This window comes from Epinephelus fuscoguttatus, linkage group LG10, assembly GCF_011397635.1.
Source record: "Epinephelus fuscoguttatus linkage group LG10, E.fuscoguttatus.final_Chr_v1".
NCBI classification, from domain to species: Eukaryota; Metazoa; Chordata; class Actinopteri; order Perciformes; family Serranidae; genus Epinephelus; species Epinephelus fuscoguttatus.
The window spans coordinates 8,301,579-8,322,458 of NC_064761.1; the positions used below are offsets into that span (position 1 = coordinate 8,301,579).

General features: G+C 43.8%; 1 protein-coding gene across 1 annotated transcript; it reads right to left on the reverse strand.

The window, feature by feature from the left end:
- Nucleotides 1-93: 93 nt before the first annotated feature.
- On the reverse strand, nt 94-19,207 carry LOC125895317 (PH domain leucine-rich repeat-containing protein phosphatase 1-like). The gene is made up of 17 exons (XM_049587059.1): nt 17,218-19,207; nt 12,906-13,102; nt 12,033-12,158; nt 11,689-11,837; nt 8,360-8,506; nt 7,622-7,849; nt 7,201-7,403; nt 7,041-7,101; nt 6,842-6,937; nt 5,321-5,476; nt 4,940-5,140; nt 4,526-4,688; nt 3,824-3,954; nt 3,582-3,698; nt 2,624-2,818; nt 2,259-2,496; nt 94-2,002 (listed from the first exon to the last, which is right to left on the reverse strand). The coding sequence occupies exons 1-17, from the start codon at nt 18,824-18,826 to the stop codon at nt 836-838; spliced, it is 5,184 nt and encodes a 1,727-aa protein (XP_049443016.1). The 5' UTR covers nt 18,827-19,207; the 3' UTR covers nt 94-835.
- Between the last annotated feature and the right edge of the window lie 1,673 nt (nt 19,208-20,880).

The window sequence follows — 20,880 nt, forward strand, 5'->3', positions numbered from 1 at the left end:
ACTGACAAAGCCTTTAAAACAAATGTGACTGGTAGCTGCACAAAGTACCCTTTAAGTATCCCCCCCCCTCCACAAGAAGTCAAAGTCAACATATTGTGGTTATCTGAAAACTTTAATTTATTATATAGCAAAAGTAGCTCTCTTGTGCGATTTGCCATTTTTGAGAAGTCTGTAACACTGTTCTGAGAACATTCATTGAGCTGGTAAGAACTGTAGGATCCCCCCCGTTCAGCATTTACTCACCACTGCAGCACCACTCTGAACTCTGCACGCCCCCGAGAACACAAACCTGGAATATCAGCCTTTTGAAATAATCATCTTTTCTCTCAGAGAATATTAGTACGCTTCAGTGACTAGGTCACTTTAAAGTATTAAACTCCTAAGAGTTAGTTTAACAGTTTACTAACTCCAACAACTGTAAGGCCATCAGCCGCGAACAAACGGAGGAAACGTCTGCTACAACACAAAAACAGAATGGTCCATGTCTCAAAGTACCATTTAACATAGAGTCTCAAAAGTCTAATAAAAAGCATTCAAAGTGCTTCTTCAAATTAAAGATATGGTAAAAATCAATTACATGTGAAGATTTAATCAACATAAAGTGTTATAAAAAATTGCATTGCGTTTCAAGGGGCATAGAGTTAACAGTAGAAAAAGTAAATAACAAAACACAGTCTCTCTGGTCCAGAAGCATGTTCAGAATACTCTGAGGTTTTTGGAGGGAGCCGTACAAATTAATGCAGAGCATCAAGACCAACAGTCCTGATTCCACAGTTCTCCATCTAAAATCCTGGATAAGAGGTTGACACCAGCTGTTGCGGAGGGGGGGCAGAAGTTAGAGGGGTGTGACAAAATAGTCTGCAGGTTTCTGGTAGCTGTGTGCTTGCTGGTTGTGTGTTTGAATTTGTTCCTGCTGCTGCTGTTGCTGTTGCTGCTGCTGCTGGATGATCTGTCGGACTTCCTCTTCCAGCTCTGGTGGAATGATGAGCTGGTCATCGGGGTCCGGCTGGGCAGGAGCGTTGAAGTAGCCTCCCTGCTTCCTGACGGGGGCATCAGCTGCCTCCTCTATGAGGTCCTGGTTTCTTCCTTGGCAAGCCACCGAGCCGTTAGCTCGAGCCCTGCGGCCCAGAGTGCCTGACTGAACCTCTCCGCTGAGGCAGGAAGAAGAGGGAGGGACGGGGGAGGACGGGGAGGAGAAGGGAAGAGGTGAAGGCTGGTGATGTGTAGCTACAGCAGGATGGATATTTGTGCTTGGCTGAGTGTGTGTTTGGGGTGCTGGGCAGTCATGGCGGCGCAGACAGTGGACATCAGCTTCCACTTCTACACGGCTGCCATTAGAGAAGACACCAGCGATGGGCTCCTCGTCCTCGCTGTCGACTCCGTTGTCAGACAGCGCTCCAGAGAACTGTCTGTGGAAGCTCCCACCTCCACAGGCTGGTCTCCGCACGCCGGCTCGTCCTGGCAGGTTCAGGTGGGATGTCAGAGGCTCGGTCTGAGGTGGTGGCTCCTCTGAGGATGCCGTGGATCCCACCTCACTGCTCATCTCAGAGGTGCTGAACTCGCTGCTCAGCTCGCTCACTGTTCCTGAGGAGGCCGGCGGCAGCGGTATGCCGCCATCACCACTTGCTGAGTAGGGGTGTGTGCTGGTGTGTGCGCCCAGGCCGGGGCTGGGAGGGGGAGGTGGCGGCTCACAGAAACAGCAGCAGTCTTCGGTGATGCTGAGCTGGACGACCACAGCGCTGAGGCTGTCGGAGCAGCCGTAGCTCTGAGCCAGTGTCACTAGCTTCTTCGCTGCAGCCAGAGCATCCGGGACATTCCTGACTGCCTCCACTGCTTCGCTGGGAGACAACATGTCCCACAGGCCTCGGCTGCCCAGGACAAAGAACTCGTCCTGGGGTGTGAGGGTCACTGTGGAGACGTGCGGTCTGGGGGTCACAGACGGGCACAGGAAGGAATAACCCATAATTCTGGTGGAGTCCGTTACACCACTCACTTTGTTATCCTGCAGAAGAGAAGGATAAGGAGCTGTCATGTAGTTCTTTCAGAAACTACACTCTGCAACTCAAATCAAAACAGTGTAATTGATGAATAGAGCTACAGGTAAGAGGAAAATATGTGTATTTATTTTTGGGTGAAATGTCCCTTTAATCATCAACATTTTATTTACTTGCTATCAATCTGCAAATCTATTAATAAACACGTTTTAGCAGCACCAGTCAACACCATCAACAGTATCTAGAACATGAGCTTGTCTTTACCTCAGTGATGATGGCGTTATACTTCCGGACCCTTTGGTACTCTGGCTCCTCTTTGACGGTGTGTGTGGTGGAGAGTTGCATAGCTTTACCGTCGCGGCACAAAACAGCCTGGCACCTGCCGACATTGGCAGCCTTCAGGGTGAAGCAGCCGCCGTGCTCGCCTGGAGCCACCGGGTCGTGTCTGATGTGACATAAAGCCGCGGAGCCACCCATCCTCTGGCCTGCTGTGCCCAGTTTCCTGCAGCAAAGCAGCACACAAACACTTTGTGAAGAGAGTGATGATCACAGTCGCTGCAACAAGCTGTGGAAGTATTCAGGGGTGACTGTTGTGACTTCTTTGTGAATCGTATAAGCTGTTTGTTTACCGCTGCATGGTGAGGAAAGTGTTGGTCATGTAATCTTCCTGCCTCTGGCCTCTGTGCAGCTCCTCTGCTAGCACGTCTCCCATGGTGCACTGCAGCAGGTAAGGCACCTCGACGTTCCTGTCTCCATCAAAAACTCCATACAGAGCTTCACGAATTCCACAGAAGCTGTCCAGCGCCAGAGCAGCCACACACAGCCTGAGAACAATAACAAGGACATCGACTACTGATCTCTGTGCAACAATTCTGCCAAGAAATATAGCTGAACATCCCTGACTTCATCTCAACACATCTACGTGAGTTACGTCTTCATTTACATCTGAATGGTCCAAAATGCAGCAGCAAGCCTTCTGACACACTAGATGCTTAAAACATGAATGTAGTCCTGGCTGCACTGCAGTAATGTTCATTGCATTCTAAAATTGTGAGCTCTTGTTAAATACATTTTACAGCTTTGAGGAGTTTGGTTCTCTTATGTATATTTTCTGAGCGTCAGCCTTCATATTCTGCAGGGAAAATGGATAATGATCCTGCATGTCCAAGGTTAAAGATGAAAACATTTTATTGCCAACAGTTGCATCTGTCAGATCTGCGCCAACATAGATTTGCTGACCAAAACTTTGCTGTCTGGGCTGAAAACTTGCTTTTACTGTTTCAGCTGAGGTCAGGTCAGCTGAGCTATTGTTTTTGAACAATTCATTAAATGCATATTTGTATACATTGGCATTTCTATAATTTAGTTTATGCTGGTTTTTATGTTTTTATTGAAAAATCTTTATTTCATTACTATTGTATTTTTTTTCATTCTTTGAAAGCACAGTGTACCTGTGGTTTGGGAAAGTGCTCACTGACCTGAGTGTGTTTTAATGGACTTTGAGAGATCAATAAAATACCTTAGTTCAAAAGGAAAAATGGCAGTGAGTAGATGAATAGACAAAGAAAGAGTGGGAGGAGGACTAACTTGTTTTTGACTCCAGAGGCCTCGGTGTAGCCGTGGCTCCAGACTGCAGGGGCCCCATGGCTCTCACTCACGCATGGGGCCGAAGGAGATGGATCTACCCTGAAACATTTGATATTACTGCAAAAGAGAAGGAGAAGAGAAAAAAAACGTCAGCTAGTTGGTTTCATGAGTCAATGACACATAAACTTTCCATAGATTATTTATAAAAATTATTACTGCTACAGGATCTTTGAGGCTCATACTTGAGGAGCTCCAGGCTCTTATGGTCTAGGTTGAGGCGAGGATTGCCTGTGAGGTCCAGCTCCTGAAGCTTTGGAGGAAGTGTTTCTGGCAGGGTCACCTCAGTCAGCTCATTGCAGCTCAAGTCGACACACTGCAGAAGCACAACCAGTGTTAATTTCGTTAACAAAAACTATGACTAGATGTAGTTATTCGTTTTTCCCTTCCTCAGGGGTTCTGTTCTGCATAAAAGCTCTGACGCTAATTCACGATGAAGCTTTTCAAAATTCTGATTGAGGAGTTTCTTGCATCAATACAGAATCGTCAATATCGTCAGAACCTTCAGTAGATTATTTTGCCACCCTTATTCTGCACACACACATGCACAGACAGGAGAACGGAACCGTCATTTGGGTAGGCAGAGATTAGGGAGTTACTCTGAGATTACAAAGGATTTCCTTATCTGGCCCAACCCAATAACGATGAACACAGAGGTAGACAGATAGAAAGAGAGATAAAGAGGGAGAAGGAGCACACTTTCATCTGAGTAGAATGACGTTGACTTTCATCCTTTATTTCCAAAACTACTTCCACAAGGCACCAAACTAGGACAATAGCAAATACTCTCCTGTGGAGAGGTGTGTGTGGATGTGTGTCAAGAAGAAAGAACAGCTAAATGAATGAAAGGAAACAGAGCTTAAAATACCAGCGTATATAAGACTAACCTTGATCTCAGGCAGCTGGAGCACCTCAGGGAATGCGTTGATGCAGTTGGAGTGGGCGGAGAGTGTGTGCATACGCTGACAGCTGAGGATGGTGGTGGGCACGGCCCTCAGTCTGTTGCCACTCAGATCCAGCTCCTCCAGCTGCTCTAGTCGTGCCAGTTTACTGCAGGAGGTGGAGGTACGGTTATATCAGAGTGCTGGCACTGCAAACTTTATTTTAGGGAACCATATTTATCAAACTCATCTCTCTTGTGACCTAAACCTGTTTCTGAAGCAATGCTGAGATTTTTTCTGTTTCTTAATTAATCCTTCAATACAGCTAAAGTCAAGGTATGAATCTACCACTTCAATGTAGGTGTCACACACTGGTTTACTCTTTTGCAAGCTGAGTTTGAGAGCAGTTCGGTATTTTACCTGGCAGTGAAGGTCTGCAGCTGGTTGTAGGCAAGGTGAAGCACCCTGAGGTGGCCGTGTCCACTCAGCAGAGGGACACACTTGTCTGTCAAGCCGTTATTGGTCACATAGAGTTCCTCCAGGTTGCTGAAGCTGTCCTCTGATAGGCTGGCTGCAGGGAGGTTCTCCAGCTTATTGGCCGACACATTTAGGTATCTCAAGCTGTGATGAAATCCCAGCAGAGAACACAAACTTAGTACTTGAACAAATGGCTTGACAAAAACTGACAGATGGGAGTGGAAAAAATAGAGAAAGATGGATGGAAAGAAAGATGTGGAAATTCACATGGAAGAAAGAAATGTGGCGAGAAAAAGAAAGGGGATGTTGTGTTGTTGCGTGCACCTCTGTGCTTTGATGAACAGGTTGTGTGGGAGCTCAGTCAGATAGTTGTGTTGGAGGTCCAGGACCTCGAGCTGTGATCTCTCCAGCCTCTCTGCCAGCTGACACACTTGGTTCCAGCCTGCCAGCAGTTTCCTCAGGCTCCCACTGGACAGCAGCCTACACAACAGACAAACAACATAGCGAGCTCAGCCTCTCTCTGTGTAATCTGTCAGAGTGAACTCTGTTTTACCCCGATGAGGACACAGCAGTATTTCATGTGTTTCTGTTATAATGACCCAATTTTGTCATTGAGGTACAATACACTGAATTAACTCTTTAATGATGGCTGGCTAGATGGAGAGACCTAAGAAAGAGCTTGACCTCAAGTTGGAATAACATTTTGTGCTTCATGTAGCCTGTAGTTGGACCACCGTCATCAGAAGCAATGATCAAATTGTGAAGGAAACAAATTTCAGTTGCTGCCACAGGCTGTGCACAGACTGAAAATAGCACTGCACTGGAGTAGGCGTGTTGCTACAGGTACAGAAGACACATTTTGGAATAATATGTCTATTTAAAGAGTTTAAAGACTTACCAGCATTATTGCCATCCAGTGTATCTGTATGTAGTGTCTGTACCATACTGAAGGAAAGTCTACCCTGAAATTATCCTGCTTCCTAAAAGAACGCTGCATATCATAATCTTCACTGTTTATTAATAAATTACAAACTTTTTTATTAAAATTGTCTTTTTTGTTTTTCACCTGAAAAGGGCTGCTACATTTTTTTACCATAAAGACCTCAACATACATCAGACTGGTTTGTTATGACTCGATATTCTACTTTTCTATTAAGGGGACATCCAGGGCTCAACTTTTTCATCTTTTTAGTAGCATCTCATGTTTTGTCCTTGAAACACAATGTACGAGGTGAGTTATACTAGAATTATTGCTATCATACACCATCTGTGTTTGTGGTAATGTGTGTTCATGCTGTGATGCTCTGAACCATTCATTCATTTCCTGAGGTAGGCTAAAACTTTCCGTTGACAAGCTTGATATCACATTTAAGTGTGACACAGCTTCTTCGAAGATATGAGAAGAGTGATGTAACTTACTGATAGAGTATTAAATAACCACCACACCCACTGATCTAGGGTATATTTACCTCCACCAAGCGCTTTGCACGATGCTCTGCTGCAGGAGTTGAGCAGCAAGACTCAATATTTCTCAGGTGAAAGCAAGTTTCTTGGGAAAATGCAAATGTATTTATCTTTTTTCTTCCCATTCATTTTTTCTCCCCCAGCTTTTTTTGCCCATCTGTTTTTTCTTCCCCATGTCCCCTCAAGGGCTCTGTAGAACGTTGTATACAGCACCTTTAAGAAATCTGTAATCACATCCTATATTAGCCATTCAACTAGTAAGTTTTACATCCAAGCAGCTGCCCACTTTTTCCTCTGTATTTTAAGAAGCTCTTTGTACACAGTGTATTTGTGAAAAATGTGTCTACGCGGCAGGTGTTTGTGAGTTTGTGTAATGCTCACTGTATGGGCAGCTCTGTAACAGAGTTATGATTGATGTCCAACACCTCCAGTCTGCTGCTCTCACACACCCAGGCGGGGACACATCCCAGCTTGTTCCTTTAGTAAAATAAATGTAGTCAGCATGCAGCTTAGAACAAGAACACAACCTTCTTTGCTTCACAGTAAATAGGACAGTTAAGTATTCATAGAGACTTCATACCAAGACAAATCCAGAACAGTCAGATTCTCTGGCACAGGCTGCACCTCCAGCAGCTTCAGCTCTATAAACAAAACATGCATAATTCTTAATAATTTGTGTCTGAATGTATATATAGCGCCAGACATTATCCATTTATACAGCACATAATAAATGTTAGTACCGTTGTGTGCAGCATGCAGACTCTTGAGGGCATGGCCACTGACTCTGAGGAGGGAGAGAGTGTTTCTGTCACAGCGGAGGAGCTCCAGCTTACAGAGAGGCCTGACATCAAGCTCCTGTAACCCAGTGTCCCTTAAGTCCAGCTGGACGATGTGGACCAGCTGCTCCGGGTCTCCTGCTGTCACCTTTTGAAGCCGGTTGAGCCTGTACAAGAAAGAACACAAACATAAGGAAACAGGGTAAACAGAACTTTTTGAACTTATGGTGTTAAGATTTCCAAATCCACAGGATAAAAACAGGCAGGGATGCAGAACTACAGTGCAGATTTTTCCTGCAGCATCTTGGGAAGTGTTAGATTTCTGATGAGCTTTGTTCCAGTGTTGCATCTAAAAATGTCAGCGAGTCCTTGTGAAAATGTTTACCTGAGATCTATGTGGCGAGCAGGCAGCCACTGCAGTCCAGCCGTATCCAGGACGGAGAGCTGGTTCCCTGCCAGACAGAGTCTCTCCAAGCCTCTGAGCTTCTCCAGGACGGGGGGGACGCAGCTGAAACAGTTGAAGGACAAGCCAAGGTAGGTCAGGCCCTCCAGAGAGCCCAGCTCAACGGGCAGAGAGCTCAGAAAGTTGCCATCCAGGAGAAAAGTCTGCAGGCTGGACACAAAAACAAGAGAAGATGGGATGATGGACCTCAAAAACAGCCTGATTAATTTGCATATATGTTTTAAAAAATATCAGGTCTTACAATAAAAGTCCTGCCGAATGTCGTAAAGAGAGTAACAATACTGTAGTACATATAAACAGTCTATAAACATACAAAATTTGCTGGTGCACACAATAATTGAGGGCTTGACCCCAAATACCCTGTAATGCAGGGACAGCATCAGCATGACTCTGCACTCTGATCACCCGCACAAAACCTCTGCACTGTCAGGACAGAAGTCTGGTGCACAGCCAGTTGTTCACTTAATACAGAAAGGGATTAATCTGCACTGATGGAGCCACAATGACAACAACTCCTGTCTGATGTCAGCAGTGTACAGGTCACTGAGGATACTTTCTGCTCTCAGGCATATACCTGGCAAATTATCATCATCATTATCAACACCACGACCATTACTAGCCACAGCCCAGGGGTCATTTTTTTTCTTTCTGCACACTTACTTGTGCATGGTTCCGACTTCTGCAGGCAGAGATGAGAGACGGTTTCCAGACAGGTTCAGCTCTGTAAGTGAGGTGATGTCACACAAGGCCAGGGGAAAGTCTGACAGCGCGTTATTTGACAGACTGAGGCTTCTCAGTTTACAAAACCTAGAGAGGTAGAGAATGAGGGAGAGGGGGAGGGGACAGGAAGACAAAAAAGGGACAAAGATGTTAATCTCTGTGCTATAATCAGACTTTAGCCTTCTTTTGAATTGAGGCTTTAACAAAAACAAACATCGTGAAAAACTTTTTTAGTTACATAACACCCGTCTCATAAACAAGGAAAATTATGAGAGGAAGCTTGTGCAAGGTCTCAAGGATGCAGCTCCATAGCAGTTAGGGTACACAAACTATTTAAAGCTACATGTTTACGCGACTAAAAGGTTTCACCATAACAATGCAGCATGTGGTACAGGTAGGAGCGCGCGTGCGCACGCGTGTGTGTCCATGTGTTTTTCCTGGCTTCCCTTGCCTAACCTAATCCAGTTCACGGAGGGGTCGGGGTGAAAGGCTGAGCCGGACCCACGTCCTTCCGAGGGAAAGTCACAGGCGCGCCACGGGAAAAACACATTCCTCAAAAACACCGCCTGGGAAGTGTGTGTTTATGGAGGAACAATAGCAGTATATAATCACTGTATCATCAAGCAAATGTGAGGCTTCAACTTAATCTTCTCCTGAGTGGCTACAAAGGAGCCAAAGTGAGAGAAACAGAAATTGCTGTGAGGTGAACATTGGATCAGAAGCCTAAACTAGACTGAGACGTGTACAAATCTTGCACTTATTCTTTTGAGCGACTGACATATCAGTTAAAAAAAACGTATGTATGGCTAGGTGTTCACATAAATGCTTCTCAACTTGTAATTATCTCAGCAACCACGTCTGTGTATATATACTGTGTCACGAGTCATGTTTCTAAATGTGAGAATTTCATGCTTTTCTTGATCATACATGATAATAAATTGAATAGCTTTGGATATCTGGACTGCTGTTTGAATAAAACATACTATCTGAAGATGTTTCCTTGGGCTCTACAAAATTACACAGAGCATGCTTCACTATTTTCTGACATTTTATTGACAAAATGAATAATCAATTAATCAAGAAAATAATTGGCAGATTAGATGATATTGAAAATAATCCATAGTTCCAGCCAAAATAATTTTCATAACTATGTTTTCATTGGTGTATAATCACCTCAAACCAAAAATCGTTGTGTTTTCGTTACCTTAGAAAAAGCTTTTTACATCAGCATTGGGAGCAGGTCCTCCTCAAAGATTTTAATGGTAACTAGATGGTGCCTATACATTCTAATGGAGATGCCTGCCCAGCACATTCACCAATTAAGTTTTCTAGCTTGCGGGATTGCTTCCATAGCATGCGTCCTGCCCAATATGTGCAGTAGTGCTTCTCCTGCTGGCCCCGCCCACGAGTTCCTGCTCTGCTCATAGACTTTATATTGTGATGATGTCACAGATTTTTAAATTGCTTCTCTTGGCTTGAGGAAACTTTTACAAATATAAAACCACCATGGCTCAAAAATTCAGAACAGAGAGATTCTTATTTGACCTTATTTGTAGTTCAATATAATGGTGGCCTATGGTTAAAATGCTTTTGCAGGGGATTTTTTTCGTGAGTAACTGTTAGAAAAATCTGCTGCAAAGCTGAGCTGCTTTCCTGGGGGCCTGTTCCTCTTCCACGAAGTCTGCCATGTTGCATCGCTATGTTTCTACAGTAGACCAGAAAGGACAAATCAAACACTGGCTCTAGATAGGGCCATTCACATTTTTGTTACCTGAAGACCACTATAGGTTCTCCTACACGCTTGTAAAGGGAGGGGTGAGCGACGTGTACTCAGTCTGTTGCAGTCTGCAACCGCATCGCTAGTTGTCACTACGTCCTACTGACAAACTGGTGATGGCTAACCAACCGGACATTGTATTAATCGACAAACAACAGAAGAAGGCAGTGGTGATGGATGAAGCAATCCCTAGCGACAGCAACATCAAGAAGAAGGAACACGATAAGCTTGAAAAATACCAAGGGCTGAAAGAGGAGCTAGAAAAGATGTGGGGAGTAAAGGCAACAGTGGTGCACTTGAGACTGTGACCCCCAAACTGGGAGAGTGGCTCCAGCAGATTCCAGGTACAACATTTGAGGTCTCTGTCCAGAAAAGTCCTAGGAAGAGCTAAGACACTGCTCCTCCTCTGGTAGAGGACCCGAGCTTAAGGAAAACACACCACCACACCCTATTTTTTTGATAACCTGGCGGACCCCATGCTCCTTTAAATTCATTCTTACACAAGTGAAGGGCACATTGCTTTTCAGTGATGGATTTTTAATTTAGCTAGAAAGCTGTTACACCAGGATGAAGACACTGAAAGGTCTGTCATATACAGTATTTAATATGAAAGTCAAAACATAACATCAGCCATTTCTTCCTGCCATAGAGGGCATACATATGCAGAAACATACAGACGTCATCTTAAAATGACAATTCCGTTTTACATCTTGTCGACAAATACAGTGAAAAGACCAGAACCAATAATAAACTGATCCTACGAACAACTACTGATCCCACATACTCTGTCCTGCTGCCAGAAATACTCACCACCAAATGTGTATCAATCTGCCACAACAAACAGTCCACGGCATATTTGTCATTTACATCTTAGTATATACCTGTGTTCAAAGATTTAGGTCTTTAGCAGGAACCAAGGGACTTGGAACTGAGAGCTACAAACAGGAAGTAGGTAGGGAAGTCAGAAAGTATTGAGAGACAGACTAACGCATTGTAGGTTTGGGACTCCTCTTTCATTCTTATATTTCTCAGATGCTGATGTTGTTGTAGCTACCTGTACTTCAATATTTTAACGAGGCACTCGTCCAATGGCAGATGACGAGCTGAAGTGAATAACTGCAGAGACCCACAGAAATTCTCTTACACTGAAAATTACATTGCTACATTACACAATTACATCAGTAGCCAATTAGACAAGCCCTCTGTCTCAGAGGTCAGGTGACTGGATGTCAACTCTCTCATCACCAGTGCAGGAATCTTTTAATCATCCAAACCACACAGCCGCCCACACACACGTCATCTGTCATTTGATCTAAGCTGCTTCCTCTTTAGACCATATGGTAGCTCCCTAAGACAGCAAAAAAAACCACAGAGGGACAGTCCACATCCAGAGGAGAGAATGACAAAGAGGAAAATACTTCTTTTCATGTGTCGGCTCCTCCTGTCACATTGTTCCAAAACACACAGGATGGTGTTGGTGACGGAAACTCACCTGGTGAGTGCTGGAACACCTTTGTGCAGCGACATGAAGTTATTTTTGAGATTCAGGTGTGTGAGATCCTGGCTGTAAAAGAGCTGAGCGGGCAGCTCCTCCAGGCTGCAGCACGACAGGTCGACCGAGTTCACCCTCTGGGACGCAATCTGACAAATAGAAGGGGACGGGCAGGACAACATGATGAGCAACTTGTGACCACAAGAGGCAGTAAAGATGTGTAAAATCCCAACATCATCATCATGATGAGTCAATCTTGGGTTTATGTGACCATAAAAAAATCAGTTATAGAAGCAAAGAGTGTAACTGTGGACACTAATGCATTCATATCACACTTTAAGTACCTTTGAGGCCGTCCGATGCCAGCGGAGATGCTCTGTGTACGAGTCATAGCTGATGTAGTAAGTCTGACTCTGAGGACCAGCTGAGCTGAAAGCCAGACAGTGGCTGTGTCTCCTCACTTCCTCCACCTGCAACATAGAGGATATAGTAGTTTCCCAATCTTTTATTTAAACCAGTCCCCCTATGGCTATGGCATCTCTTTTGTTTTCCCAAAAGTATATCTAATGATATAAAAATTCATGTTTTTTTAATCTCTTTTGGAGATGGCCTAAATCCATCTTTTTGGGTGAGGTAAAGTTACTCAATCTTTAAAAACGCACAACGTACACGCGTAATTTTGATACACTGCCATACCGGTTACTAGTTTATTTTACATTATGGTATTTGCGCACAGTACACAAATAAGATACAACATATTAATTGGTGAGCTGTAGAGGTGCTGATGGGCATTTTTTTTTTAACATCTGGACAGTGTCAGGCAATCATTTTTTTTCTGTTTCCAGTGTTTATGCAAAGCTACACTTACAGTCTCATGACTCTAGCTTCAGATTTACTGTACAGACATGAGACATAAAACGTTTGACACAGTATAACTACAATATAAGCTGTATATAATAATACTGATTAACACTCAGCCCAAATCTTAATAAAGACTAGTAGTTAGGTGGGAATTGTGTGGCTGCAGGAGAGGCAGCATAACCTGGGGCAGTAGGAGCACACAGGAGCGGTGAACGACCTCTGAGCTCAACTTAAAAATGTTTTTTAAAACTGCTCTACGCCATAGAGAGATTCTGTCACTTTAAGGCTGATAAACAGGTACCAAGTCAGGGTGCTAATCAAACAAAGTAAACACATGACAACACTTCAGAAAGTACCTTTCCTCCTAAGAGAGGGAGGATGTGCATCTTGCCGGTGTGGGCGTGTTTCACAGATGAGACAATGAGGCAGGTTCCACTCAGTGTGACCTGACGCTTCGACCAGCGGTTCACTGGCAGCGCCAGCTTCCCTTTACGCACGTTGAACACCCCAGAAAGCTGTACCCGCTCAGAACCACCCACACTTCGAGGCTTGCCTTGAGAGAAAGAGAGAGAGAGAACCCTGTTACGTGAGACTAAATGAGATGGCTGATGATCCTGAATGGAGCAATCATTATACACACTGATTCTATATTTCATAATGGCCTTGTTGCACAATAGAAGACAATATTTTTAGCTGTCTGGGTTTTTGTGAATGAACTGTCTCACACTGGGCTTCTTGTTCAGAAAGTGTAGAGCCACAGAGAGCTATGTGGTTATGTAAGTGAATTGTAGCTAATAGCCTGTGGGCTGCGAGAGTGAGCAGTCACTCAGGCGTGATTGTTACATTAACCCCTTGCTGACACAAAAAGCAGCCACAGTTCAGTTACAGTCACAGTGCAGAGCAAGGGACTGGCCAGAAACCCCAGGCGCGGTGTTCCCCTTCATCTCCCCGTGTGTTTAAACACAGTGAAACCAACTATAAACTGACTGATAATGTACAGTGTCGTATTAAACTGGGTTTTCCAGTCGGTGCTTTTCATTGTCTGCTCTGGTGATCACACACTCACACCAGAGAATAAGAGAAAGGGAGACACATGAAGAGCCTGAGCCACTGAGAGGCCTGAAATCAGATTAGCTTGTTATGTAATGTCTTACAACACCAGCACCTTGATCCTCACTGTTGCCTCCTCCATTGACTTAGACACAGCGTCACTTGGATTTCACTGGGACTAACCAACTTCTGAGGAGGGCTGTGTATCAAACCTGAATACTTCAGTTACAGAGAGCAGGCACTGAATGCTTGGTCATATGCAGAAGAATCTTTGATCAGATAGCTCCAGCTTTAAATCAGAAATTTGACAGTTTTAGATTGTATTTTATTCAGGCAAAGTTGCTGTACAGTTGCTTGTGTTCGAACAACATTTGAGAGCCTGTGGTTCTTTTGTCAAATAAAAAAATGGATTTTGTAAGAAAACAGGCTTTCATCCCTCAGAGTCATCCGTCATCTGTTAGTCGGATCTAAATCACACCAACACACGGAAAATTTAAAACCTAAAAGCAAGGCATTAAAACTCAGTTTCCTGAAAAATATATCCACATTCTGTCCATTTTGGTCTTTATAATGTCAATGACTTATGCAACCAATAATATTTTTATTATTAAATAATCTGCTGATTTTTTTTCTCCCATTAATCAATTCATCAGTTTTGTTTCAAATTATTAGAAAATGGTGCAATATGCCCGTTTATAACAATAAAAGACCCCAGGGTTACTTATTTCTGTCACTGCTTTTATTAGACCAACAATCCAAAACAAAAAGATATTCAATTTAATACTTAAACTGCCAAAGATAAGCAGCAAAACCTGACATTTGAAGAGCTGGAAACAGCAAATGTTTGACAGTTTTGCTTAAAAAATTCATCCATTAGGCCCTTATTCATTATTAAAATGGCATCAACTAATCGTTTCAGCTCTACTTGTGTTTAAAATCATTTTTGGGTGACTGCCATCCATAATTTCAGAGCTTTCTGTAGTTTATTCCAAGATGATGGATCTATTCTGCACACATTAAGAACACTGAGTTCTGTACGTAGCTTTGGAACATGGAGTCCTGACAGTGCAAACGCCGATGATGTCAGTAAATATAAATAAAGACATGATGGAGAACAATTCACGATAAACTTAGATCTTGTAGTTATAAACACAAACAAGTCTCATTAGATTTGATTTATATTTAGTCAAAGCCTCCATATGTCAATATGTTGTGTGTCACACACATGCATTTCAAAATCAGTTGGTGACATCATGTGGTGTCTTTTGTCACAAATGCCTTATGACTGAAAAAATGTGACATAACTGCACTGATGAAGCAGATCAATGTGATTCTTTTTAACACACGCTGTTTTAAACTAAACAATAATGTGTACAGCATACAGGGGGGTCCACCCTTCCCTGGGCGGTGCAGGCGAGACATAGTGTGTTAATGTACACACTCATACATGCCCTTTCCGTCCGGCCATTTCTCTGACTGGGGGAACATCCTGTCTCTCATCAAGCAGCAGAAAGCCATTTCCTGTCCAGCAAAACTTTCTGGTGCATCTTGTCCTTGATAAGCCTCATGTCCCCAAGTGCACCGAATGTCCAGCAGTTAATTGACTCTGCTGGAGGCTGTGTTTTGGATTTCAGCTAAAAATGTGAACCAGCGTCATAGTTCTTAAATCACTGAGCTGTGCAGCTGGCGTGGTGTTGCATGATGTTCACACCCTGAGGACAAAATTAGATGTTTGCCTTAACAGCCTGCGGGCACTTGGTGAGTTTTGGGTACGAGAATTAGACATATTTGCTGGGGGATTGTTTAACCTTGTATAGTAAAGCAGTGACCTCTGGATGCCGCAGTTCCGAGCTGAAGAGGAGTCTGCTGCTGCGATTCGCTCAATGAGATCCGAAACACTGAGGAGGTGAAATCTGATTTCCACTGAGGTCACTTTTCTCTTACTGTCAGCACAGTGTGAGCGTGTGTGCGTGCGTGCATGTGTGTGTATGTGTGTGTGCGTGTGCGCGTGTGTGTGCGTGTGTGTGTGTCTGTGAGTGTGTGTGTGCGTGTGTGTGTGAGAGAGAGAGAGAGAGGGAGAGAGAGAGAGAGAGAGATAAAGAGAGAAAGAGAATACTTGGTAATGTACATTTTGCCAGAAAGATTATGCTGACTCAAACTCCTGTGGTTCTGAACATCAACATTAACAAACAATTTATACTGCTCACACCAACAGGCCAAGGCAGCATGGGGCGAAAATGCTTCCTTGTGAAATTTTAGATAGTTTTTCCTCTTCAGGCCTGTAATTTTTGTTAAATAACAGTCTGGAAGTAAATAAATCATTCAGCATTGCATTGCACATCTACCTGTGCTTTGTTTTTAAAAGGTTCACAAGTCAAAACAAGTAGAGACTTGTGGTTAATTATTCCAGTTTTACTTGCAATTTCTCATTTTGCCAGCACCATGAATGTTAAAGTCACTTCACATTATCACACTGCTTCTCCTCTGTAATTGTCCCCATCATGCCAACAGCACTTCCACTTTCCTGCTGTACCAGCCTCTCACTGCTTGTTTCACGGCTGCGTGTTTGTCTGCAGTAGCTGGAAGGGCCCCTGCTTTCAGCGGCCTAACTCTACGTCATGCTTTGTTCCTCTGTCATGTTACTGTGGGAGCCAAGAGTCGAGGGGGGGGGGAATTTACCCAGCTCTCCGTTGAATATTTTCAGGATATAGAGCAGAGCCTGTTTTGACAACTTCTTGAATGGATCTCTACGTTAATGGTATGTGTGGTAATAATGTGATGGATGCCTGTTTCTTGTTGTGTAAAAATAAACATAACAAAGGGTGAAGAGAGAGAAAAAAGGTGTTCTTGAAAGTTCTTGAATGAGGACTTGAAAAGGACACTTACAACACTTCAAAAAGAACTGAGAATGCACTTAAATGAACTTGGTATCAATTTTAGTAAAAAAATGATTTTCTGTTTCTTCCTTCATCATCACAGTGCGACACTTTATCCCCTCTGTCTTTGCTGATGGTGTTAAAAACAAGGTCAAAAACAATATCCAGTTGTGCTAATCCCAGAAGAGATCATGCCTGTTTTCCATCCTCTTACCCTGCTTGTCAGCAAAACAGGATCTTTATCAATAACAACAACATCAACAACAACAGCAGCAGCAGAGGCGAAACAGGATCCATAATGCCTCATGATTGGTGGTTGGTGTGCCCAAAGAGCAGAGCACACCTGTTACCTCCAGATGTGTCTCCCTACAGGCCTACACACAGAGGGGTTGGGTGGGTTTACAGGCAAAACACTGTGTATTGTCCCATGGGGACAATTGAATACACTTGTTTAACAGTCCGACTGACCAAACACAATGACAGCGCTCACGGTACACTGAGAATGGATGAACAATGAATGAGCAGAGACGAGTCGAGCACAACTAAAGTGGCATGGTGTAACTAACAGCCAGTGGCTCTCTGACAGCTAAGATACAGTGCATTTGGAAAAGAGAAAAAAATTCTGATTGTCTCAAAAACATACAGGACATGTTTGCAGACCTTTCTTTAGAAACAGATAATCATCCACCTGTGTGGAAAAAAATTAACTTGGATTTGTGTACAACTTTGTCAAAATACTCACCAAAGTAGAAGCGTATCAGGCAGCCAATTTCTGGGTTCATTCCCTCCCCCTGCACCCTCCATGGGTCTTCAAACCCCTGATTAGTGAGGTACTCATTCAATATCTGAAGAGGTCTCTCATCATCCTTCAGCCGTCGCACAGCTCCACCATGCAGCTGGACAAAAAGAGCCGGGGTCGGACTAGTATTAATGGGCTCGGGCCATCCTTTGCTCCCCCCTGGGATCTCCAGGTCTGGCTGGACAGATGCTTGGCTGGAGAGGGGCCGAGTCTGAGAGCTGCTGGGGCATTTAGAAGGAGGTTTGATTAATTTGGGAGTATCTACATTATCACCAGTTCCAGCTTCGGTGTCATCTAGTGTGGTTGTAACTTGGCTGGAAGCACTGCAGGGGTCTGTGGCGGGCAGGTCTGCAGCAGAGTTGCTGCTTGAATGTGTTGGAGAAGAGGTGAGATCGACTTCATCTGAGGAGCTCTCGAACGGGTCAGGTCCCTCTGTGGCACTGTCACAATTTGGGCTCACCACTGAGGAGTCTGTTCCCAAACCCTGCCCTTCACTGAGCGAGTCCCGGAGCTCTGTGCTTCTGGGTCCACCCGGGCTGAAGTCCTCACAGGTGCTGCTCTCCATATCTGAACCTGAGTAGACTCCATAACAGTCTGCCACACTCAGGCTCAAATCCATCCCAATGTCATTGAGACAGAGCTCAGATGAAGAGTTACTTGCAGTTTTATCATCCAACAAGTTAGAGGACAGTTTAGTATCAGGATAATACTGTTTTGTTTGTTCATTCTCTTCTGCTTTGGGGTTTTTCACATCCACACTGTCACTAAGACTTTTGATTTCATCAGCATGACCATTACTATCTTTACAGTTATCACTTAAGTCAATTACAGCAGCAGTTTTGCAGTTAATTCTCAACACAGCCCCAGCTTTGCTCCCTTCCAGCTTACTGGCTACCTCAGAGGCAGTGGTGTCCACTGTGCACAGCACCGGCCGCGGGTAGGAGGGCGTGAGCCAGTCATGGACGTGAATGCAGCCCCGCCGGAGGTCCGATCTCACCCATGTCTTATCGGAGGCCTGGAGCTGCTTGGACTGCTTCTGCCGAAGGAAAGTCTTCCTATCCAGACTGAGGGTGCTCAGCGGCGACACCGAGGGCGCGGCACTGGCCGTCTCAGCAGAGGACACGCCGGGCGAGCTGCTGGTCGGCGGAGCCCCCAGCGATAGGTTCCTCTTATGTCTCTGTCGTCTCCTGCTCAGCAAAGAGTTGACAGAAGTGGTGCTGTTGGCTGATGTCAGGCTGTAGATGTTGGCTGTTTTAACGGCGGGAATGTTCATATTTTTGGCCGCACCGCCGATAGCGTTGGCAACTTGGTTCTGATAGATCCCGTTCCTTATCGCAATCTGGAGAAGGGAGGTGGCTGCGAGTCCCTTCCCGAAGAGTTTCGCCTCTGCGCCCCCACCGTCATCCTCCCCGATTGAGGGTCTCTTCCCCGCAGACAGTGGTGTTAATCCACTTGGCTTGACGGAATTACTGTCACTGCCAGAATCGAGTACCCCCTGTGGTGTTGTTGAGGTTGAAGGCGCCCCAGGCTCATTTTCCTTCGCACTTTCCATCCTGTTAGCTAGCAACGTCGGCGCCAGTTAGTTAGCAAGAACAGCCTGCAGGTGAATGCTAGCCTCCGTTAGCTTACAGCAGTTAGCTCGCCCTGCTCTGGTTGCTGGCTAGTTCTCCTGGCAAATGTGTACACGGCTCCCCGTTAGCTTAGCATGCTAAAGTACTGCGCGGTTCGTCCAAAGAGTTGCTCCGCTACATCATCCCATTTCGTAACACGCCCGTTAGCTCGCTTTAAAGGAGCTAACCGGCTGGTCGAGATGAGAAAACGTTTTTTTCCCTAGTTGGTCGCCATGGAAGCTAGCGCGAGAAGGCGCGACCGCAACTGTACAGACAGATGAGAGTGACGGTCAGCAGTACACGGTGGACAGGGCGGGGTCTCATTGGATATGAATTATGACACCTTCAGGTACACCCGAAAGCTCGGAATTCGTATAGGCGTGTACATGACAGGGGATCCGACTTCTCAACGTGGTTAGAACAGCTGGGGAAGGGTTAATGTTCCCAGTGATTACTGTTTGGTTCTGATATTAACAAAACCCACAGTGCAGACTTTAGATTCTTAAGTGACATTATGAGCCAGTGGCTGAGAAGGTACTCAGATCCCAGTGGTGGAATGTAAGTAAGTAGCCTGCATCGCATTTATTTGATAGCTTTAGTGACGTTGCAGATTCAGGTTATTAATACAAAACAACAATTAACAATAAATTATAATGTATCACTATCGATAAAAATACATAGCAATAAAGTAGCTGAAATTAGCTTAAACTTTAACAGCTGCACCATCAAAGTGATCAACACATAAATGCATCAATCGATTATTATTATCCAGTAATACAATATTTATTGTTCATTCGGTATAAGTTCTTTTTTTAATTACTTTTGGTACATTAAGTATGTTTTGATGCTAATACTTATGTACTTAAGTAAGATTTTGAGTGCAAGATTTTACTTGTGACAGAGTAGCCTGTTTCTACACCACCACTACTAGCATACTTCAAGAGCCAAATACTTGTTCTACCACTGTCATATCCTTTAGCATACTGAAGTAAAAACAGGCCTACTAATATCATACTCTAAAAATACTGTAACAAGTAAAAGCAAGTAACCTAAAAATCTTACTTAAACAAGAGTATGTAACCTAAGTATAATCAGGAAATTGTAGCCTACTTAAAGAATTAAAAGTAATATATGTAGAAAAATAAGAATTAAAAGGAAAAGCAGTTTGTGAAGCTGGAACCATACAATGTGTTTATTATTTATTTTTCTGTCAATTGATTTGAAATGATCAATCGACTAATTGTTTCAGCTGTACTTATATAAACAGTTGGGTAGTATAATTCATTAAAAAATATATTTTATAAGCTATTCATACACCTTGTGTGCAAAAAATAACTAGTACCCAATGCTGTCAAATTCATGTGGTGAAGTTCAACGTACAATATTCCTATGGTGTAATATCTATTTCAATACCCAAAAAATATAATTAAGTTATCCGCCACGAGCCCTATACATTAATGAGCTTTTCCTCACAAAGCACATGGAAGAAAGTGCGAGAAGTATTTCTGTTAACTACAGAAGCCACGAAGTACGACCTTGAATGAGGCAGTGAAGGCAACATAAAGTGCAGTTACATGACTTTGTTATTTATCTCGGCGGGTGACATTTAAACAACATGCTTGTAGCCTGACCTAAGAACATGTTTGAGTATTTCATAATATTTTAACCTGTATATCTATACAACGAAAGTGGCCCGACGATTTGCGCTTTCATTTATTTCTTGCCAAATAGGAAACACCTAGGCCTAGCTGTAACTCATCTTCTGGCGCCACCTAGTGGTACAAAGGCCATATCACCATTGCGAGCAGTAATTAAGGAACCACTCACTATTTTATTCTTTACAGGTCAGAAGTATTCAGATCTTTTACTTAATTTAAAGTAGCAACAAGACAGCATAAAAATACTCTATCACAAGTACGCTAAAAGCCCTGCAGTCAATGTGTTAGGCTACTTAAAGGCACAATTTACCTACATAAAATATCAAAAGTATAAGTAT

Bases quoted from the DNA above. Each gene is read 5' to 3' on its own strand.
- LOC125895317 (XM_049587059.1), bottom strand. From the start codon at position 18,826: ATGGAAAGTGCGAAGGAAAATGAGCCTGGGGCGCCTTCAACCTCAACA. The intron at 7,102-7,200 runs GTACTAACATTT...TTTTGTTTATAG, and splicing joins TCTGCATGCTGCACACAACG to AGCTGAAGCTGCTGGAGGTG. The intron at 2,819-3,581 runs GTTAGTCCTCCT...TATTGTTCTCAG, and splicing joins GCCTCTGGAGTCAAAAACAA to GCTGTGTGTGGCTGCTCTGG.